The sequence below is a fragment of the Hemicordylus capensis genome, chromosome 7 (assembly GCF_027244095.1).
Source record: "Hemicordylus capensis ecotype Gifberg chromosome 7, rHemCap1.1.pri, whole genome shotgun sequence".
NCBI classification, from domain to species: domain Eukaryota; kingdom Metazoa; phylum Chordata; class Lepidosauria; order Squamata; family Cordylidae; genus Hemicordylus; species Hemicordylus capensis.
This window is the reverse complement of record NC_069663.1, coordinates 26,621,313-26,644,146: the sequence shown is the minus strand read 5'-3', so window position 1 is coordinate 26,644,146 and position 22,834 is coordinate 26,621,313. Positions and strand designations below refer to the sequence as shown.

Genomic DNA, 22,834 nt, shown 5'->3' with positions numbered 1-22,834 from the left:
GGCAGGCTGAGGAACCTATAGCCAGGGTTGCACAGAGGCCATCATGCTGCAGGATGGCCAGCAAAGGGGCAGGAGCAGTGGCCAGAGCGCTCTGTTTCCTCAGGATCTGCTCTACAGCAGTAGCAGCCCTTGCACTTTTGGGTTGCAAAGTTGCAAATGGCTCATGCCGGCTGCAATCTCAGAAGCCAGGGGCACCCCTTCTCGGAGGCAAGATGCTCCCCTGCCTCCATCACACGGAGGTCTTGAGCTGCCACTGCCGAGGAGGCGGCTGGAGGAGATTCCCAGCGGCCTACAAGCATGGCAGTGCGGAGCTGGGTGGACCAAGGGGGCGGCTCCAGCAAAGGCAGCTTCATCTCTTTGTCCTGGCAAGCTGCTCATGGCCCTCTGGCTGAAGGGCACCTGGACCATCCAGGAATGGGCAAGCATGGCTGTTGCATTCAGGGGACGTGGAAGCCCCCAGGCCTAGGAGGCAGCTGGAAGGAAGTCCCACCACCTTCAGGGAGACCTCCTCTCAACTCTTCTGAATGTGTTCATTCCCGCTTCCTTGCTTGCAGACTTACAGGACAGAGTCTGCTTAGCTTCAGAACTGGTTTATTAGACAGTGAGCAATTGCACCGGCAGTGAGAAAGAGACACACACACTGGGAGGAATGGCCCCCAGCCCCCTCCACCACAAAGCAAGTTGTTGAGCAGAGCTTGAGGCTGCTCTCGGACTCCTCTGCAGACGCCTCAGGCTCCCTGCAGCCTGTCCTTGGGTGCCTTCCCACAGCTCCATCCACCCGTCCCAGCAAGAAACGAGAAAACTTTGAACTTAAAGGTTCCTTTCACTTCTCAATCTCTCTTTCTCTCACATACACCCCCCACCCCATTAAAACATCTGTGCAACAAGCACACAAGGAATCCATAGCTTTTTAATCTGACTTGGTCACAAAGACCTACATAACACAAACACATGGAGGGAAAGAAGAGGAAGAGACAGAACCGAGTCACAGAGAGGCAGATGAAAACAAACAAGGTCACAGGAAAACCACAACGGTCGCTTCAAAACATTGCAGAAGGGAAGACCAAGCTCCTCGAGGCAGGGCGGGGAGGAATTCGGAGTCTGAATACAACATGTGACGGTTTCCTCCACTTTGCTGAAGACACAGACGATCTCTCAAAGAGCAGCTCCCGTGAGAGGGCAGGGTGGTGCTAACCTACAGGGCTCCGGGCAGGTGGCTCTGTGGTCTGCAGCCAATGGCTGCCAGGACTCTTCCTTTGCCTGGGGTGGTGCTCTGGCTCTGCGACACCTCTGCCCCCCCCCAATTCTTGTCTCAGTAAGAATCCAACACCGATTGGGCCAGACCCTCCCTTCTCATCTCACGGCTGAGCTTTCTCCTTGCCCACTTCTGGGCTGCGACATTCACAGAGCCTGGCCGTCCTGCCAGGGGAGCAGGTTGGGGAAGCTACATTTAGCATCCACAGCAGTGCAACCTTGTGCTAATCCAGCAAGAGCAGAATCCAGCAACTTTGTATGTGGTGGCACATCTAGAGACCCAGCAGGGAGGGGAATCTGAACTTCAGAATTCCACTTTCCCCAGAACCCGCTGAATTACACTGCCAAGGGTAAGAGGAGATCCTCCAGGGGTCCTTTATCTCCCCTCTGAATTGCGAGCAGCGGGGACCAAAGGGGTGCAATGGTCAGGACTGGAGTTCCCCTCGATAGACAAGAGGGGCATTCTCATCCAAGGGCGCTGGCTTTTCAGGAGATGCTACCCAGCCAAGATTTAGTTCACCCATGGGCCAGAACGGGGATTCTCGATGTTGGACTTCTACTCCCATAATCCCCAACCAAAGGTCACTGGGGCTGGGGATTATGGGAGTTGAAGTCCAATAACATCTGTGGACTCAACACTGAGAATCCCTGGGCCAGAAAGCAGCCTTTTGCTGTTGCCTAGCAACAGGAAGAAAAGCTCCCTGCCACGGTCGCCATCTTTCATCTGCGACTCCACTTCAGTTCTCTTTAAGAGCTCAGGGGCAGGGGCAACAGGCCTTGAGAGGAAAAGCGAACGCCCCCCTCCTGATTGTCCTTCAGGAGCTCTGGTGGAAAACTGAAGCCTTGCCTCTGGCTCAGATATGGAAACCCTACCACTTGCTCCCTTCTGGAGGGGAACTAAAAGGGAGTCCTCCACATTCTCAGAAGTGGGCAGCCATCCCCTGGGAAATGCAGTGTGGTTGGAAGGGATAGTGGCTAAAAACAACAACAACCCGACCCGAGATTCTATAGCAGGGCGTAGGCCGAGACTGTGGACCCAAAAGGAGGAAGCAATACTTCAAAGCACCTGGTATCCACCAAGTACTGCTCAAGGCGCAACAGTGATGAACCTCTAGGAAGAGAGGGTTGCTGGGTTTCTCCCTCTGACCTGGAAGTGGCCTGGGCTGTAGTTGCTTGGTGCTGAAAGGAAACACACCCTTTGCATGCTCAGAAGGACTCTTTTCACAGACCAAGGTCAACCTCTTGCCGAAATCAGTTCTTATTCCATCAGATACTGAGGAGGAGGGCAGATGCAGCCTCCGTCTCCTTTGTACCCTCATGCTTTTGGGCCCACTGGTTTCCAACCCCTGCTTCAAAGGCAGGAGAGCAGCCCTAAAGGCAAGGTTTCTGGCAAGTCTCAAAACCTCAGAGAAAGAGAGAAGGAATTAATCCGTTCAGGGATTCTCAACCTTGGGTTCTCTCATCATGGTGGGAGTCATACTCCAACAAGAGCAGGGGAGCCAAGGTTGAGACACCCCCACTTCCATTACCTCAACAGTTACTCAGGACTTCCAGTGACCATGAGGGACATCTTCACTTCTATCTACCAGTTTCTCAATCAGGCAGGAATTGGAAGAGGAGGGGAGACAGATTTACTGGGAATTCAGACACAGCCACAGCAAGTCCCCCCCAAATCCAGGCCTTTAATTTTTCAAACATAAAAACCCCAGAAATTTAAAACTTAGGAAACAAACAGGAAAAAACAAAACAAGGGAGGGCAAGTTGGGAAAAGGGCCAGGGGAACTGCTCTCTACTGGGTCACGCAGTTTCCCTCCAGCCCCTATAAATAAGTTGAATTTAGCTCACAGTGAAAATGCAGTTGCTACGGACATCATGGCCAGCTGTGGGTGGGGCATGTTTAGTGGCCTAAGCATGTTGTCCCACCCTGCCAAGTTGGGCTCTCGTTTGACCTCCTAATGCCCGCAGTTGAGGATGATGTCATCATACTCCTCCTGGCAAAATAAGAAGTGCCTGTCAGTTTAATGCCCACGTAATAGGTAGACATGATAGGGCAGATAGACATAAGGGTTGAAATTGTATCTGGTGTCATTCAAATGGGACATGCACCTTATTATCAGTTCAGAATATAGTGCTGGCTACAGCATGCAGCTTCCTGGGAACCGTAGTTTTCTTTCCCCCACAAAAAGCAAGTTTCTAGTCCATAAAGCTGCCAAAGTATGCTTGAAAGTCAGTGTCAACGCCTGCTGTAATCCCAACAGCCAAAAGGAGTAGCTGAATAGGATTTCCAGCAGAAATTTAGCACTTCCTTCCCTAGCAGACCGAATTATGCAAAATATAAGAAGTGATGCACATTTGCATGATTTCTACTGATTACACAATTCTTGGAGGGGGTACAGAATTCAAATTTTGTCATCAAGAGTTTCTGGCTTTAGCACACACAGCCCTGGCAACTGGCCTGAAAAACAGCCTCCAAGCAGCTGGCTTTTGAGGTTTAAGAATTTGTAAATGCAAAAAATTCCCATTTGATCCTCATAAGAACAGTCCTGCTGGATCAGGCCCCAGGCCCATCCAGTCCAGCACCCTGTTCACAAAGTGGCCCACCATAGGCAAGAGGTGAGGGCATGCCCCCTCTCCTGCTGTTGCTCCCCTGCAACGGATTCAGAGGCATCTGAGGCTGGAGGTGGCCCCCAGCCACCAGACTAGTAGCCATATTGATGGACCTGTCTTCCATGAATTTGTCTAAGCCCCTTTTAAAGCCACCCAAGCTGGTGGCCATCACCACATCCCGTGGCAAGAGAATTCCACAGATTACGCACTGTGTGCAATTAATCCCCACAGATCTGTATCTGGGATACAGATCTCCAGGATCTATATCCCAGCTTTCATGGCCAGGGGTCTCCTCAGGAACAACTCACCTCGCTGTTGCTGTCCAGGCTCTCCTCCGAGTCCCAGTCAGGCTCCTGAGAGCCATATTCCCGTAACAGCTGTGGGATTTTTTGGTCAGGCCGGTGCACAGCGCTGTACATGGGTGTGTAGCCGACATACATGCGGGCCTCCGGGTCAGCTCCGGCTTGCAGCAGGTGCTCCACCACCTCAGGGTTCTGCGACTCCACTGCCAGGTGAAGGGGACTCCGGCCGCAGCTCAGCTCCTGCCGGAAGGAAGAGAGAAGGTGAAAGAGACACAACCCGAGTGAGATCTGGGCTAGGCAGGATAACCGAGAACATCTGATCTGCTCCAGGTTGGAACTGCAGCCAAGCCACCAAGCCAGGGGGTAAGTAAACTGATACTGTCTGGTACAAAGTACTGGTGTGAGCTATAAATAGGGCTTGCATGCATGCTGTAGAGCTGTGCAGCAGAATGCCTGATGCTGATGAATCTGCAGCACCTTCCAAGCGGCACCGGTGTGTGTGCTGCAGATTCATGGGCATTGGACACTCCAATGCACAGCCCTCATATGCTGCTGTTCTGTATAACCCCAGAATCCAGTCCCCTGGGAATCCCAGCTTATGCCTTTTAAAAAGTTATATGACCCCTGGATAATGCAAGTTTGGCTTTCATGGTTTTGACCTTTCGTGGTATGCAAATTCAGTTATGAGGGTAGGTTTGGTCTTTGTGGGATTTTCCAGTTGGGATTTTAAAGTTAAAGTGAAAACTCCTTTAGTTTTTAAATCCCCCCACCCCATGAATGAGCAGTCCACATCACTTCTAAGTTGTGGGGTTGGGGATTTAGAATTTAAAGCCTCGTTTTTTCAGGTCAGATGCAAGCTTTGAATATCATGGTTTAAACTTTCATGGTACTTTTGTGGAATGTTACCCCACACAATATTCAAAGGTCCCCTGCGAATAGGGCCAAATGCATGCTACATTACACTAACCGGTTTGTTGAGATCGGCTCCTGCAGAGATTAAGAGATTCACCATGTCCAAGTCTTTCCTCAAGATGGCAACATGCAGGGATGTGTAACCTATGGAAAGAGAGAGTAGACAGTGCTGTCACAAGTCAACCTGGGCCCCATTCATGAGAACCGATCTATGTTTGTTGTTATAAGCCGACATCCTACATGTGGACATTCCAAATTACTGATATCGCACACAATATATGCATTTGTGTCAATCCAATTTAGACAGCTGCAAATGCAAAGATTTGAGGCTCTCTAGTTTCCAGGGAAGTCTTTACAGGAGGAAAGGACAGGAACAACAGCCAGGAAAACAAGAGGCAGTATGTGGGGCTCAGAAATTCTGCCCCATAGGAAGTAAAAGCCCACCCACTCCCATCTCTAACCCTGCCTCCTGGATTTCTAAACCTGAAGTCTAGAAGATGCGTGCTGGTCGTTTCTTTTCTCACACACACACACACACACACACACACACACACACACACACACCCCATGAGGACTAGGAATTTCAAATGTCAAAATAAGGTCCCACGTGCCCCAGGAAAGGTACCATCGTAATTGGTGCAGTCCAGCTGGGCCCGGAAGCCGTTCCCCTCGCAGACTCTTTGCGCCACAGGGGGAGCCAGGAGCTGCTGGGCGCATTCCCGCCGCCCTTCCCGTGCCGCCAAGTGCAGCGCCGTGTGGCCGCCCTTCTCCTGCACGCAGAGTCCGGCTCCTGCCAACACCAGCTTGCCGACAAAATCAGACGCACCAAGGATGACTGCAATGTGGAGCGCCGTCTGCGGGTGGGAGAGAGGTAAGCGAGACCCTTCACTCAACAGCAGAAATCTTCCAAAGGTCCTGCTCCAGTGCCTTTAAGAAAAGTTTCCCCTCCCCGCAAATGCAACAAGGAGGCTTTTCCTAGTACAACTTTAAGTTGTGCTACATGTCTGTGTCTTGGGTGCCCAATAAAGGCACAGGAGCGGGGCTTTAAAAATGGGTGACAACCTTCGCTCTAGGGCTCCAATTGCCATTTTATTTATGCATTCATTTATTTTATTTTAACACATTTTTATACAGCCTAGAACTAGGTTTAAAAGGGATCACAACTGATTAAAACATCTGCAAATTTTAAAATCAACAGATTAAAGTTTAACATAAATTCTGGTAGGACAGCAGGGTTTAGCGGTTAGAAGATGAGAAGCTGAGACTCCTGGATTCTATCTGCAGCTCAGAATCTGGTGGGTTAAAAGGAGCAGGGATACTAAACAACATTTTGTGTCTGTGTTTATGAAACTTTACACCCTCCTTGTCAGCCAAGGCCAGCTTCCAAGGCTGGTTGGCCCTACATGAGTGATTTTTTTCTAACTTAAATAGCAGCTCTGGGCAGACAGATTAGGAGTGGGACTTTGTCCCTACAGCAACCCCTATTCCCCCCCCCCAGCCCCCTGGCTGATATTTAAGTTAGCCAATGCATTTATTCCAAGGGTCCCCAAATGTTGTTGGACCAAAACTTCCATCATGACCAGCCACAATGGCCATTCTGGCTAGGGATGATAGGAGTCATATTCCAACTACATCTGGGACTCTCTGGTTTAATGTTGCATGCCACTGGGCTCCAAGACGTCTGTCAAGAGCTCTCACCCCAGTCCTCCAGCTGCTTAAGCCCTGTGGTTCCTGCTCTCTGAAGCCTTCGATAGGGCTTGGGACACCTGGTATCTGAAGGACCACTGCCTCCCAAAGGAATCTGCCCAAGCATGAAAATGCCTTCCAGAGACCCATTCCTGGGTTTTTGAAGGCGATACAGGGCAGAGGGCCCTTTCAGGGAAATGCCCTTTCCAGAGAGGTCTGCCTGGTGCCTCCTTTGTTAAGGGGCCAGGCCTTTGCTCAAGCACTTTTTATGAAAGTGGATTTTATTTCCTGAACTGTGTGCTGTTTCATCCAATAGCTGCTGCTTTACCTAGCAGTTGCTTACTGATGCTGTTACTTTAAAAATATATAAATGAGTTTTGCTTCACCTAGCACTGTGAGATAGCTATTGCAATGTTCTATTTTACATTTTTCCAAAGTGGCATATGATAACCTTGTTTTTATTATGTGCCACTTTGGAAAAAGGTAAAAATCAAAATATGAGTTTTAGTTTTCTTCCCTGTGTCGATTTCCAAGTGGAAGGCCAGGGGAGCAGAGACCTATCTCTCCTCATGCCTTGTAAAACGCCATGCTCACAGATGTGCTACCTAAACAACCGAGATGAAGTAAAACAGCAAGACTGCTGGGCTCTTTTCTCAGCTCAAGATCAGAGACTCGGCAGCTCTCGCCGAAAAACAAGGGCCAGACAAAGCGAAGTGGAACTGCTCTCCATCTAACCTGTCCAAGGTCATTCTGAATATCCAGGTAATCTGTCCCTTGGGTGTATTGCAGGATCGAATCCAGAAAGGCCTCGTGTTCGTGGATGACAGCCAAGTGGAGAGCTCTGGAGGCAACAAGAAAGAAGAAATGCTGTTTGAGAAAGGCACAACTCTGCCATCTGGCCATACTTGGGAACTGAATAGGGCTGCAGGTTGCTGCTGCTCCTGCTTTCCGAGAGCTACAAAAGGAAGCATTTTGCAGCTCTATCCTGTGCATATTCACTCCAAAGTACATTACAGGGTGTTCAATGGGGTTTAGCCCCACATCAGCATGCACAGAGCTGCAGTCTCAACTCCTGATTAAAATATGATTTCACAAGGGAGCTGGAGACGTCCAAGAAAAACATCTCAGCACTCATAAGATGAAAGTGTCCAGGGTTCCCTGGGAAAAGTTAAACCGGCTGCAAATCCATTTTTACTTGTGTTAATGGGATTTGATCAGGCCCACTGTTGACCCTAACTCATCCGTCAAGCTTCGGGATGTTTTCCTAACCAATCAGTACAAAATGCAACCATTGGAGATCCAAGCACATGAAGCTAACCTGCCTGAAAGTTACTATAAACATATGAGATGCCCTGCTGGATCAGACCAAAGGTCCAGTGTTTGATTTCCCACAGAGGCAAACCAGATGAATCTTGAAAGTACGCAAAGTAGGCAGGCAGGAACAGATCTCCCCCCACTACTCGTGCCTCCCCCAGCCACTGATGTTCAGAAGTTTGCTAACTCACAGCCTGGAGGTGCCAAATAGCTCACGTCTAGCAGCCACCGATAAAGTCTACAGATTTGCTTAATCCGCTCTGAAAGCCATCTAAGGTAACAGAGAGGGGCAGCAAGCTCCACATGCTAACTCATGGATGTGTCCTCACAAGCACAGCAAGCCCAATTAAAGAGTTAACTGGGATTGCTGAGCCCTGTACAGCGGACCGTGAGAACGTAGATTTCCCGGGCAATCCTGGACAAACTGCGGTGGTTAAACCACATGTAATCAGGACCTATCCTGGTTCAATGCGGTTTAACCAGTGGTTTGACAGGATCGCTGCGATTTGTGAGAATGCAGGCTGTGTGAGAGTATTTCCCTTCCTCCTGCCCTTCAATTGCAATGGGTGACCCAGGGTTCCAGCATGGCGGTGGGGGGCTTTGCTCCCTCCATTTTCTCCATGCTGTGCAAATACAGAACCCAGCTCCAAACTCTTCAAGCAAGCATACAAAAAAACTATGACACTGAATCATTTTTTATACTGAAGAGCTGAAAGAAGGAAGTGCAGGCAAGAAGGAGGCTCTTCAGCCACAGGGGCTGGAAGAAGCATCTTCAGTCAACCGGTGCCGGTAGTGGCCTTCAGACCCAGCAGACACAGGCACTGAGAGGCTTCTTTTCACACGCTGCCTTTTCGCACGTGAGTGGGCACCACACACAGGGCTGGCGAGTTTGTCACTCGGGTGTTTGCCCGGGCGACAGCTGCTGCCCGTTTCCAAGCAGGCAAGCATGTGGGTGGCAAACGGCACGGCTCAGTTTCTTTATTCAGATTTTACAGAGGAGAGCAACAGTCTGGGGCCAGCTGCCTTCCGACGCCGTTCCCAGCCGCCACAGCCTCCTGGCCCGAGAGCCCCTGCTCCAGCCTCATGTACGTACGTGTCGCCGTCCTCGGTCACGAAGCCCAGCACATGGTGCAGCCATGCCTCGGGGGCCACCGCCACCGGCTCGCTCTCCAGGCGCACAGCCCCCACACCTGCCACGATGCCGCTCACGTCCTCGTCGCACACCAGCGAGTCTCCGAGGGCAGAGTCCAGCCGCTCGGCCCCGTCCTCCTCCGGCAGGGCCTTCAGGGGGCCACTCGGGCCCGGGGGGTCAGAGGTCACGGCGTTCCCACCGCCGGGTCCCATCTCCATGTCGCCCAGGGCAACCAGGCCTCCATCCTCCTGGATCTGGCCCAGCTGGGCCTCACTGAGGGAGCCCAGGCCACTGTCGCACCAGTCATCGCCTCCACTCGCAGCTTCCACTCGCTTGGGCTCTCTAGGCCCACTCGGGGCAACCTGGCCCTGCAAGGAGGCCATGGCTTTGGCAGGCCCGACACCACTACAGCCCCAGGGGATCCCACAGGCCCATCGGGAGCCCGAGCAGAGCCTCCCCAATCCCGGCCCCCCGCCGCGGCTGAAGCTCAAGCGGCTTCCCCCGCGATCGCGGCCATGGACGGGGAATTTCTGAGCGCTGGGGAAATCCCCAGCTCTTGGTGTCTAATCTTCGTCACACAGGGGCACGCTGGGAGATGTAGTTCCGCCGTAAAGCCAGCTGGGTAATTGGCAGGGGAGAGGGAGCGTGCGCATCCACAGACTTAAAGACTAGACTGACTCGCAAGGGTTCACTTCCGGATCAGTTAGACTTAAAAAAAAAAATCTCCCAGGGCGGAAGTGGGAGCTGCCCGTAGAAATCAGTGGAGAAAGCCAGGGTTTTGGTGTGGCTGGGATCGGGCATCAGCGGAGGAGCCCATTCGCTTTCCAATTCAGGTCTTTAAAAAAAGAAAAAGTGTGGGGAAAAACAAGGCAACGCGCCTCGGCCTCGCAAGGCATGCCGGGAGACCGAGACGTTCGGGGTTTGTTTTCCACAAGGCGCCTTGGACGGGCTGACGTCAAGGACGTGCCGCCACTTCTTTCTTTTTCTTTTTTTTTGCCGCGGTGCATGCTGGGAGGCTGGCTGCGGTTCGGAGGCCGCCGCTGCGCCGCGCTGCCTCTTGGGGGTTGTAGTTCTCTGTGACGCCTCAGTCCGCTGGCCGGGGCAGGCGCTCGCGGGGGTTGGAGTCCATGGACGGCCGGGAAGGTATCGGGAGGCTGCGAGGGGGTTGGCGTCATGGAGAGCGGAGAAGGAGGGAAGTGCTAATGCTTGTCTTTTCCTGTCGCAGACCCAGGAGCCGCCGCTGCCTCTGCTTCCTCCGCCGAGGTCGAAGCCGAAGCCGAAGCCGAGAAGAATTCTAGCTCGTCGGTGAGCGGGGGGGCGGGTCCGCTTCGGATATATGGGGCGGGGGGAGCCCCACAGCTGCTCCCCCCGCTGCTGTGCCACGCCTCTTCCCTCCCGAGAGTCCTCCAGCAGGCAGAAATCCAACAGGCAAAGCCGCTTCCTCCTCCTCCTGCCAGAGTTGCATTGCCGGTTGGATTCCTGCCTGTCGGTGCACCACCAGCCCAGCGCAGGAGCTCAGAGATGCTGTCAAATCGAATATGGGACCTGAGCCCCTTCCCTGAACTTTATTGGGGTCTAGAGCCTGCTAGGGCTTCTGTCCTCCTGCTGCCCTCCTTCGGGCCCCATTTCTGAGACTAGCAAAGTGGTAGAAGAGAACTCCAGACTCCAGGGGAACGAACTGATTGCTTCCAAATCTTGAGCAGGGAGGACAGAAGAGAGAGAGATCTGTCAGTCGCCTTGCAGGAGCACCATGAAGCACCAGCAGCATTAAGTCTCAGTTGCATGATGGAGGATTCCAGTTAAATATTAGGACGCACTTCTCAGCAACTTGGACACACAATTTCTCATGGTCATTTGCTGACCCCCACCTCTTTTTCTTTCTGTTTTTATTCAGAGTCCCGATTCTGATGACGAAGCTGGGGCATCTGGTCAGACTGAAAGTAGGTGTCCGATCTGGGGATTTCTACACGTGGGAGGGTGGGGACAGCCGTGGGGATGCAAGTGTGATGTGTGTGAGTTGAGGCTAAGGGTATCTACATACATCTGCATATCTTCTGTCTAAAAACATTAGTTTTTAGACCTGCTTTAACATGGTAGCTAATAGGGTTTGTCACTAAAGTAACTGAAAAGTGATTTGTTTAAGTGATCTGGTCCCCCCCCCCCGATTGGGAAAGCCAAGTAGTTCATTTGCCTGACAGGGTTCTGGGCTTGCGTTGTCCTTAGTATCACCCTGCGAAGAACTGACTCATGTTTGTTGACGTTGTTTAGTGAGGTAAACATGGCAATCGTTGCCAGGTACCTGGATTGACAGGAGGAGTTCGTAGATGTCCTCTCGATGATGTCCTTCGTAGAACCCCTGCAGCAGGACGTTAGAGGGGAAAAGGAACAGAGTGGGACAGCAAACTTTAAACAGTTGTGCTACAAACTCTAAATTAATTTTTAAAAGACCTTTTTTGTTTTTGGTGCAACAAATCCTCTTTATCTTTAAAGTAGTTGGGCATTCTTTATTGGACTGACACCCTATGCCTATAGCATTCACTCTCTATCAAGGGCAGTAAATATGGGTGAGGATGGTTGAAAATGATGAGTGATAGCAGATTCAGGAACTGTCACATACTCCTGCTAACCATCGATGTGTGCTGATCTGGTTTGGTGTCTTGGAGCATAATCTTTTTAGATTAGCTATAGGAACATAGGAAGCTGCCATATACCAAGTCAGACCATTGGTCCATCTAGCTCAGTATTGTCTGCACAGACTGGCAGTGGCTTCTCCAAGGCTGCAGGCAGGAATCTCTCTGTCCTATCTTAGAGATGCTGCCAGGGAAGGAATTTGGAACCTAGATGCACTTCCCAGAGCGGCTCCATCCCCTAACACTGCTCACACTTCTAGTCTCCCATTCATATGCAACCAGGTTCGGCCCTGCTTAGCAAAGGGGACAAGTCATGCTCACCACCACAAGACCAGGTCTCTTCTAATCATCCATCAGCCCCCAATGCACACTTCTTCCACTCTGTTATTGTCAGAATCATCTCAGTGATGGCTGACAAAGTAAACTGCAAACAGAAGAATCTTTTGGGGGCTCTAAAAATCCCTCTGCAATGAGTCTCTTTTCTTACTGTTAGGCAGGGTGAGGTCACCCACCCCAGGCAGTGGATTTTGGGGATACTATTGAAGAGCAGCAACTTGTCAACTTAGTTTATTGTTTTGCCAGCAAAATATCTCTGGCCATTTCTAGATAGCACGATAAATCTACAGAGAAATGCTTCATCTCCTGTGTCAAAATGGTAACCACATTTGGGAAGACCTGATTCTTATCACAGCAACAGGGAAAGCAACTCGAGACTCCTGGTTCTTTGACTTTTCTGCAATCTGTTTCTCTTGCTGCGAGAGGTTGTGTTGTGGGCTACCAACAAACCAGAGAAGGATGCATTATATTTCAGAGTTTGCATTTTGTTGGATTATCGGCAGAGGGGAGTAGCAACTATTTGAGCAGCGTAGAACTTTTCTTCAGGCAGGAACTTACAAATAATCTAAAATTCCTGGGTCCCAAAGAACAATGGTGGTTCAATTTTAAGGATTTTGCTTTCTTTCTTACACACAGTGGATTTCTTGCGAAACCTATTGTCCCGGACCCTGGGCCTTGGCACCGAGAAGCCTGAAAAGGTGCTGGAAGACCTGACGTTGGAGGGTGTTAGCAAGTTCATGCTGAGTGAGAAATGTAAGTGTTATCCTTCCACAGGTGGGTTTGGGTGCAGACAGGAGCTGACACATATGAAAAGCTGAGGGGAAAACTTGCCCAAAGCTACTTGGTGAGCTCGTGGCCATGAGCTCAATGGGAGCAATTCAAGGAGACTTGAATGCCCGTCTCGCACTGGTTCTCTTGCTCTGGATGCCTGTGTGGATCCCCACCCAGGAATGTGGCCAAGAATAGACCCAAAGTTGGATTGTCTGGATTTACAGGGATGGCAGTGTGACGGTCTTTTGTCTTCCTTCTCTTGCAGGCAAGAAAGTCATATGCATGGTAGGAGCAGGCATCTCAACAGGTGAGTGTCTCAGGGCATCCTTGAACTTGTTTTGGTTGTGTCAAAAAGATATGATGAACACTGGTCAGCAGGACCTTTGTGATGTTTTATTTTTAAGCGTCATCTGTCTCTTGAAAGCTGAAGGTCAGGAAGGAGCTGTCTTCTGTTGAGTTGCTCCATCTGTGGCCTAGTACCAGCTACTAGGATGGGCAGGGGCCCTCCATCCAAAGTCTCAGGCAAACATTTCTTCCAGACCTGCTCTCTAGCATTATTTGAATTAGAAATGCCAGGGACTGAGCCTAGGACTTTCCACATGCAAGACAAGCCCTCTGTTGCTGAACTCTCAGAGTCTTTGGATGGGGTGGTCTATAAATGTAATAAATAATAACAACAATAATAAAGTAGCTGAAGGTTATGATTAAATTGATACTGTTGAAACAATACAGCTGTGTCTGGGTAACCCTCTGGTTCCTGGAAAAGAGGTAGCTGAACCATTAAAAATGTAGGTAGTGTACAGTTTTATGGGTGTTTCTTCACTCTCTGATTCAGTTCCAGTTCAGATTCTAACTTTAAAGAGTGGTTTGGTAGCCTTCTGCATTGCATTTTGTGCTGGATTTCTTAGCTACTGTCTTTAGGCTGAGGAGGGCCATTATTTGGGTAAAATATGAGGGTGGGGCTTATGGATTTCATGAAGGGCCTTCTCCCTCCCCCCCATAATTTTGAGCACTTTGAGGTTTGACGTAATAAAGCAGCAAATCCCCACTTAACTGCTTCCCAGCTTCACCAGCAGCGCTGGTGCACACGCATGCCTGATAGATCTTAATCTGGGAGTGAGGGATATGTTGACTGGTTCATTGATGGGATTTATCAGCTGTCCACTCGCTGTCTCTGCACTTCCTAACAAAGTGCCTTTATACCCCTCAGCTGCAGGGATCCCGGATTTCCGTTCACCGGGTACGGGGCTCTACGCCAACTTGCAGCAATATAAGCTGCCGTACCCTGAAGCCATCTTTGAGATCAGTTACTTTAAGGTACCAGGCTGGGTTCCTTGCCTGCAAGTGGGCGTTGGCCAAAGACACTGCATTCCAACGGGGTGGCTTTGTTCTGACAACCGATTCTGTCTCCCTTTAGCAACACCCAGAGCCGTTCTTTGCCTTGGCCCGGGAGCTGTACCCAGGGCAGTTCAAGGTAAGCACAGGGTTCCTCATTTGGGATGAGAGGACTGCTGAAGCCGAAGGGCTGGAAATCTGGTCTCTGTAGAGGGGCTGGAGACTAGGGGTCAGGAGGACTCTTCAGTTCTATCCCCAGATTGGAGCCAGGACTGCTTGCTTCTTGTGACTTTAGCTGAGTGGGTGGATTTCCTTGTTCTTCTTAGAAGTCTTAAAGGGTGGCTTGGGAAGACCCTCACCTGTTTGCTCTGGCTTTTAACTCTAATTTTAAACGGTTTAATTGTTCTGTGAAATTGGTTTAATTGTTTTTACTCTTATATATTTGTTTTTAAATTGCACAGACCATGTAGAGAGACACATATCAGGCGGTATATAAATATGATAGATAGACAGATGTGAAAACTGGTTCCTGGAGACAGGAGAGAGAGACCAGCCCTCAAACTCTCTGACAGGAACTGATCACAGAGGTCTGCTCTACTCTCAAACTGGATCTTGTTCAACCATGCCAGTTTCCAGCCGAGTCTGACTGCCTTCCTGGAGACCCTCTGTCTGCTTCCTGTTGTTTCTGAGGGCAGCAGCTTTAACTTGAGGCTCTGCTCCTTTTCAGCCCACGCTCTGCCACTACTTCATACGCCTCCTGAAGGAGAAAGGGCTACTGTTGCGTTGCTACACACAGGTAGGAAAACAGCCCTTTCCCAGGACAACAAAAAGAGCAGTCAACCTTTGTGTGGTGACTTTCCAGCCTAAAGCCCTAGCCCAGGATTTTTCGGCCAGGGTGGCTGGGAGTTGTAGGCCAACAATATCTGGGGACCCAACGTTGAGAACCCCTGCTCTAGAGCACTGGAGGGATAAGGGAGGGAAGGTTATAGGTCAACTTTCCAAGGATCTGGTGGGCTGCAGGGCTGGGGATAAGCCCGACTCCTCTGATCTCCCCCCCTCCCGACACACACACTGCATAGCATGCAAAGAAGAAGAAGATGTGAGACCATGACTGCAGTGAATGGGTGTTTATCAATTAGGAAGGAGAGCTGGTCTTGTGGTAGCAGCCTTTGCTGAGAACGGTCTACCTTGGTTTGCATTTGAGTGGGAGGCAACATGTGTGAGGACCGAGAAATATTCCCCTTACGGCAGTGGTTCTTAATGTGGGGTCCGCCAGAGGTTGCTGAACTAAATTGTGTTTGGGAATGCCGGGAGTTGTAGTTCAGTAACCTCTGGCGGACCCCACATTAAGAATTACTGCCTTAGGGCATAGGGCCACTCTGGGAAGAACATCTGCCTGCTTGCATGCAGAAGGTTCCAAGTCCCCTCCCTGGCAGCATCTCCAAGAGAAGGAGGCTCCTGCCTGCAACCTGGGAGAAGCCGCTGCCAGTCTGTGTAGACAATGCTGAGCTAGATGGACCAAGGGTCTGACTCGGTAGAGGAGGCACCTTCCTATGTTTCTTTGTTCCTAAGCTGGGCTGCAGGCAGGCAAAGTGCTGGCCACCTCATTTGTCACCACCCGCTTTCCATCGTAAGAACCCATGGAGATCTGAGAGTAGTTGGAACACAAAACTCCTTGGGATTGATAGATTCATTGCTAACCAAATCTACCTTTTTAAAGTCATCAGATGAGCTACGATTTCCATCATTTTTGCCCTGTGATAGAGTAGGAGTCTTAGTCATGGAGGCAGAAAGAGAGCTTCCTAGAGCAGTCCTGCCGGTTTGTGGGTGCTAGTCAGTTTCCCCTGTTGGGTAGGAAGCCATTTTGACTTGGGTAACTTACTCCCCCCCCCATCCATTGGGGGTGGTTCCTCTGTCTCCAGAACATTGACACCTTGGAACGGGTAGCTGGCCTGGACCAGGAAGACCTTGTGGAAGCTCACGGCACCTTCTATACCTCCCACTGCACCAGCGCCTCCTGCAGGAAGACATACAGCCTGGAATGGATGAAAGGTGATGCTTCAGAAGTTGCTGGCAAACATCATGGGGACTCCCAGGATGGGTAGAATAAAAAAAAGAACCATTTTCAGAAAAACCCTGCTGTCTCTCTTGTGCTGTATGGTGATGCTTTACGGTAGAGAGGCAGCAGTAATGGGACAGGTTTTCTCTTCGTGCAAAATATCAGTGACTTCAGTAACGTGTGAATGCTACAGATAGAGCCACCCTAACTTCTCTTCAGTTTTGTCGTAGCTATTAAATTGCCCCAGCATGAACATCAGAACAGCCCTGCGGGTTCAGGCCCAAGAAGACCTTTCTAGTCTAGCATCCTGTTTCACACAGTGGCCCACCAGATGCCTCTGGGGAGCCCTCAGGCAAGAGGTCTGTGCATGCCCCCTCTCCTGCCATTGCTCCCCTGCAACTGGTATGGAGAGGCATCGTGCCTTTGAGGCTGGAGGTGGCCTATAGCCACCAGACTAGTAGCCATTAGACCTGTCCTCCATGAATTTTTTCTAAACCCTTTTTAAAGCCATCCAAGCTAGTGGCCATCACCCATATCCCATGGCAAATAATCCCATAGATTATGTGCTGTGTGAAAAAGTACTTTGCAGCTGGCTTCTGGGTGGAGTTGAAAGAGTAGCTGTTTGCTGAGAAGCCTGTGGGTGTGCCAAAGACCAGCTAGTTGCTCAGGGATTGTGGACAAAACTATCTGAGGTGGATAATCTGCTGTCAGGATGTCCTCCCCCCACCTTTTTAAAGTTGAGACCAGCCATGGAAGGGGCAAAAGAGTAGGGCTGTGGTGCTGAGGGATGCTTTAATTAAGCCTTTTCCTCCTGCTTGTGGGGGGTGGGGTAGCTAACCCATCCAAATGCTGCTACCTTGGTCCATTTCTCCCCACCTCACGCAGCAATTCTTATCTTAAAATACAAAATGTGGGAGATCTGTATGAGATTCCCCCTCCTCCTGTCTAGGTGTGCAGTCAAACTCGGCTTTGCAGCTAGTTAGACGGTGTGATTGATGGATTGATAGCATGCTGTGGCATTCCAGACTTTCTCTTTCTCTTCCCCCCCTTAGAAAAAATCTTTTCGTCTCTCATCCCCAAGTGTGAAAAATGCGAGAGTGTGGTGAAGCCAGGTGAGCATCCCTTTTGAAACACCCTGCTTCTCCCCTCCCCAGCCTCTGCCATTTCCCCACAAGTGCCTCTCAGAATCCTCAGTCTTGGGGCGGATTTCCACCCAAGCATGTTCATCCCGTGGTGACTCATGACTGGATGTTTCTTTGATCTGCTTGCTCAAGTTTGTATATGTTGTATTAGTCAGACACCAATAGGACAAGGCTTGAGAACATAAGAACAGCCCTGCTGGATCAGGCCCAAGAAGGCCTATCTAGTCCAGCATCCTATTTCACACAGTGGCCCACCAGGTGCTGCTGGGAAGCCTACAGGTAGGAGCTAAGGGCACGCCCTCTCTCCTGCTGTTAACCCCCCTGCAAACTGGTATTCAGAGGCATCCTGAATTCTCTCTGAAGCCATTCAAATGATGGGTATAAAAAAAACCCAACCCTGGCTTCTATGTACCTCTCACTCTTGCTGGAGAGCTTATTTAGCAAGCTCTCTGGCTTCTGAGATTTAAATCAACATTAAACACAGATGCTTCCAAGCATATCTTTGCAGTTGTAAGGACTAGAAACTTGCTGCTGCTTCCTTTTTAAAAAAAATGAAAACTGTGATTCTCAGGAAGTGGAGTTCTATGCTCCCAGAGAATAGCCCTCACAGTCCTGCCCAACAATTAGATCTGTTTTCTTTACTCAGATATCGTGTTCTTTGGGGAGAACCTGCCTTCTCGTTTCTTCTCTTTAATGCAATCAGTAAGTGTCTTTGTTGCTTTGTTCTCTGGTTCGGGGCTTTTCTGTAGTCCTGAGTGTGCTTGCCTCTGAAACCTCTAGTTTCTTGTGTCTAAAACTAAGGTTTGTTTAAGCAGAGTTAAGATTGAATTGGAAGTGAATCACGAATGTTCTATTAAGTGTATTATGTTTACAGTTTGAATGTAACCTAATTAGATTGGGTGAGGTTATTGTAAGCCTTTAAGAATTATTATTGGGAGGTGCGGTGGGGGGAATATATATTCTAAAATAAGTAGAGTTCTGCTAAAAGAGGTGGAGTACCTTTTGCAAACTTGTACAGTGGCTTCAAAAAGGATAGCAGCTTCAGAAAGCCCTCTTCCCTGACCCCCACCATTCTTCAGCAGTCCTGGGGAAGGGGATGTAGCAACGGGGAGATCTGTGAAAGTGTTTGCAGCCACTTAAGAGGGAGGGCAATCAGTCATTCATTTGGCTGGGATCTCCCACCTGACCAGTCCAGGAAGCATTATCCTTACTCTCAGTTGGCTTTATTCGCTCACCATGATATTATCATGTAGCCAGATCTGGCTATGTAGCACCTTGACCTCACCCTGGGCACTATATGAGCCCCAGTTAGCTGGGAGTACAGAGTGAAGCCTGACTAAGCAGGAGTAAACCCCCCTCCCCCCCCCCCAAAAAAAACAAAAAAAACTAGCACTCAGAGAAAAGGGGATTTTCCTGGAAGGTCCCAGCCTGCCTGCCTGCCATGCCAAGAAACATTTGCGAGCAGTCATTGGAGACATAAATGTTTGCTTATAAACAAGTCATTGCTGACTCTTCATTTTGTTCACCATGGGCTTGTTAGCACATTACGCTTCAGTTTTGTGGTCAGCATCCACTCTGTGTGTGGTATGCAGGCACTTAACGTGCTGTGCCCACACCCTGCAGGAATCCGTCCTCTGTGTGGAATGACTGCAGTCGCCTCCTGCCCCCTCAGCTCTGAGCCACAAGTATTCCTGTGAACAGCAAGGCATGTAACTGTGCTGGAACTCGCCACCATAATTTCAATGAGTAAAGACAATTATGAGCACCAGTGTGGTGGTTCTAGACACTGACTGTACATTTCTTCTCCTTCTTACCCACAATCACATTACTGGGAAGAGGAGAAGCTAGAGTAAATGACGCCTAGGAAGAGGCACTATAGAGTCCACACCGTGGCATGGTGTGATTTTTGCCGAGGGGTGTGCATGTGTATGTGTGAGTGAAGTTGAGGGGTTGGGGCTGAAGCCCGGCTCCACAGCCCTCGTGAGAGTTTGTGTCTGTGGAGTCTGCTCTTCTTCACAGCAAGCCTCTCCCCTCCCTCTCTGCTCGCAGGATTTCCACAATGTGGACTTGCTGATCATCATGGGCACCTCCCTTCAGGTCCAGCCCTTTGCATCCCTTGTCAGCAGGTAGGTGGACCCCCTGGCCTGCAGGGCCAGTGGCTGAGGGGCCACCCTCGCCTCGCTGGTGAAGGGCTCACCCATGCTCTTACACGTCTCCTTTTCCTTGTCTGTTCCAGGGTGCCCAAGAACACGCCACGGCTCCTGATTAATAAGGAGAAGACCGGAGAGGTAAGACCAAGACTTAAGGTGTGCTTTCTTGGGTGTGCTGCCTTTCGGTCTCTAGGCCAAATGCTTTTTGTTGACACCAGAAGATTGCCTTGGTTTCTGCAGTTGGAGCAGAAAGTATATGTTTCCATTCCCCAACTTGTCATTGGTTGTCTAGAGAACTTTTTAGGGACACACAAGCAAGAATTAGGGGCTGGCTTCAACTACAGTTATGAATATTAATATGCTGCTTTTCAACAAAAGTTCTCAAAGCAGTTTTCACAGAAAAATGGAAATAAAGAAGGTGGTTCTCGATCCCCCAAGGACTCGCCATCTAAAAAGAAACAAAAGGTTTCTTACCAGCAAAGCCTCCTTACCGTATCTGAGAAGTCATAGGATCTGTGCAGGCCTTGAGCAAGTCCCAGTTGACCGTAGCCCATTGCTAGAGGAGAGCCTAATTATGGCCGCCCCCAAGTGAACCTGCAGCCTTGCCGTTCCAGGATTGCTTGTGCATGTTGCATGTAGAGACCGGACTGAAGCTTTGCATACAGCCAGCCCAAAGGCTTATCAAAAGGCTGTTCCCTGCTCCCTTCCCGGTACTTATTGGAACCGCAGAAAAAGTCTGCCCTGATACTTTCTGTCCTGTTGCAGAGCGACCCGTTCATGTCCCTGATGGGCTTCGGATGTGGGATGGACTTTGATTCAGAAAAGGCATATAGGCAAGTGACCAAAGGGACCAGGGATGGAGCGGGGCAGGGCGTGGGGGTGTGTCACCCAAGGCCCCCACTGCCGGGTTGTGGGTGTTCAGTGTTGTGGGGAAATTGGGAGAACCAAAGCTGCTAGGCAAGGGGACGTGGAGCCAAGTAAGTTGGGGGTCTGTCCTGAAATGATTTTTCAGGATCGTTTTGAAAGTTTAGAATCCAAACTAATGCCCAGTGGGTGCATTTTGGAAGGGCAGGGGGTGAACTCCCGGCAGAGGGGCAAGTGGCTGTGCTGCTTTGTCCCTCCCCCCCCCCTTCTTGAGGCGGCTGGATGACCTGTGCACTAGGGCTGCGTAGGGGGGAAATGGAGAGCAGAACCCAGCACCCTGTCAGTGAGTGTGAGAGGAGCGGCAACGGCTCGGAGCTCACTAGGTGGCTTTAGGGAAGTCTGTGGGTCTCTGTGCCTCTGCCCTTCCTCTGAAGGATGGGGGGGATAGTGCAGACCGGCCTTACGGGGGTCTTGCAGAAATCACCGAGAGCTGGTATGGGAGTTGCTAATGTTCAGAAGCTGCAACGTAAGTGCAAAGTGGTGGTCGAACCATTGTTTTTTTGGGGGGGTCTCCCCGCCCTCCCTCTCCCCTTGTAGGGATGTTGCCTACCTCGGAGACTGTGACGAGGGCTGCCTGGCTTTGGCGGAGCTGCTGGGATGGAAGGTACTGCTCTGCTCGGGGGTAACTGGGGTGCAGCCCAGATCCAAGCGGGCAAAAGGATTTGAGGTCTTAGTTGGGAGCCAGCTGCCGTTCTGGCCTGCCCTGCCGGTTGGTGGTGCTTTCAGTTGCTGGGTTTGCTTGTTTCCCCTCCACCCCCCCAGAAAGAGCTGGAGGAGCTGGTGAAGAAGGAGCATGCAGCAATCGAGGCCAAGTCGGGGCAGGCCGTGGGGGATGGAGCCGGTGCCTCAGCCAGGGAACAGAAGCCAAAGCCGTCCCCAAAGAAGGAAAGCCCTCCCGGACGCAAAGCAGAATGAAGAGGCCAGACGGAGCTGGGGGACGCTGGGATCGGGGTGAATTAAAAGTCAAAATCAAAGTGGCCCCTGGCTGAGCAGTCCTTACTGCTGGCGGACTTGTCTGACTTGAATTCCCGCAGGGGCCTGCCTGCCTGCCTGGGATTACCCAAAGGCAGCCATTTGGGAGCGGATGCCGTGAGGAATCCAAGAGAGTGTGGTGGGTTTTGGAGAAGAGAAGAAACGTGGACCTGCCGAGGTTCTGCCCCCGTCTCCCCCCTTGCAAAGTTTTTCTCTCTGTTGGCTTTGAGAGTGCTCGGTTTGAAGCTCTGCATTTCTGAAATTATGGGCAAGAAGTTGGATTCTCAGATTAGCAATACTTCTTTGTGGCTTGTTTTGATTTTAATTAAGCTCTCTGTTTTGATTTGTCTTTCTTTCCAAGTAACCTGTGAGAGAGACTGTGAAAGAAACTAGTTAGTTGGGGGCAGGAGGGGAGGTGGTGCCCAGGCAGAACCAGCCTTGATTTGAACCCTGTCCTATTCCCCTTCTCTTCCTCCTCCTCCCTGGGAAGCAGTTTCTGCCTGGGAAGGCCAGGGAAGGCAGTCGTGGGATATAAGAGCAGCTTTGCTGGAACAGGCCCAAGAAAGCCTATCTAGTCCAGCATCCTGTTTCCCACAGTGGCCCACCAGATGCCTCTGGGGAGCCCACAGGCAAGAGGTGAGGCCATGCCCTCTCTCCTGCTTTTTACTCCCCTGCAACTGGTATTCAGAGGCATCTTTCTTCTGAGGCTGGAGGTGGCCTGTAGCCCTCAGACTAGTAGCAATTGATCGACCTGTCCTCCGTGAATTTGTCTAAGCCCTTTTAAAGCCATCCAAGCTAGTGGCTATCACCACATCTTGTGGCAGAGAATTCCGTAGATTAATTATGCGCTATGTAAAAAATGTACTTCCTTTTGTTGGCCTTGCATTTTGTGACCACTTGTTTCATGGGATGACCCCTGGTTCCAGTCTTGTGAGAGAGGGAGAAACATTTCTCTCCACTCTCTCTGCTCCATGCATAATTTTATACACACCTACCATGTCTTGCAACAGTCATCTCTTTTCCAAACTAAAAAGCCCCAGGTGTTGTAGCCTTTCCTCATAAGGAAGGTGCTCCCGGCCCCTACCATCTTGGTTGCCCTCTGCTGCACTTTTTCCAGTTCTACAGTGTCCTTCTTAAGATACGGTGACCAGAACTGTTTGCAATACTCCAAACGTGGCTGCACCATAGTTTTGTATAAGGGCTTTCTAATATTAACATTTTAATTTCTGCTTTGAGAAAGTAGCTCTTGGGGTTATTTGATTGACTCTTGGAGGGATGATGGTTTTAACAGTGTGTTAAGCTTTTGCC

General features: G+C 50.4%; 2 protein-coding genes across 2 annotated transcripts; one reads left to right on the top strand and one right to left on the bottom strand.

Moving 5' to 3' along the window:
* Positions 1 to 890: 890 nt before the first annotated feature.
* NFKBIB (NFKB inhibitor beta) lies at positions 891 to 10,097 on the bottom strand. Its single transcript, XM_053267175.1, has 6 exons — positions 9,169 to 10,097; positions 7,497 to 7,602; positions 5,701 to 5,929; positions 5,131 to 5,219; positions 4,170 to 4,403; positions 891 to 3,245 (listed from the first exon to the last, which is right to left on the bottom strand). Exons 1-6 carry the CDS (start codon positions 9,588 to 9,590, stop codon positions 3,207 to 3,209), a joined length of 1,119 nt encoding a protein of 372 aa, XP_053123150.1. The 5' UTR covers positions 9,591 to 10,097; the 3' UTR covers positions 891 to 3,206.
* A 92-nt stretch (positions 10,098 to 10,189) lies between these two features.
* Positions 10,190 to 21,824, top strand: SIRT2 (sirtuin 2). Its single transcript, XM_053267174.1, has 16 exons — positions 10,190 to 10,350; positions 10,433 to 10,512; positions 11,102 to 11,147; positions 12,810 to 12,926; positions 13,210 to 13,251; positions 14,155 to 14,261; positions 14,362 to 14,418; positions 15,007 to 15,075; positions 16,202 to 16,331; positions 17,391 to 17,450; positions 18,127 to 18,182; positions 19,530 to 19,606; positions 19,717 to 19,768; positions 20,396 to 20,463; positions 21,092 to 21,158; positions 21,317 to 21,824. Exons 1-16 carry the CDS (start codon positions 10,335 to 10,337, stop codon positions 21,467 to 21,469), a joined length of 1,197 nt encoding a protein of 398 aa, XP_053123149.1. The 5' UTR covers positions 10,190 to 10,334; the 3' UTR covers positions 21,470 to 21,824.
* The last annotated feature ends 1,010 nt before the right edge of the window (positions 21,825 to 22,834 follow it).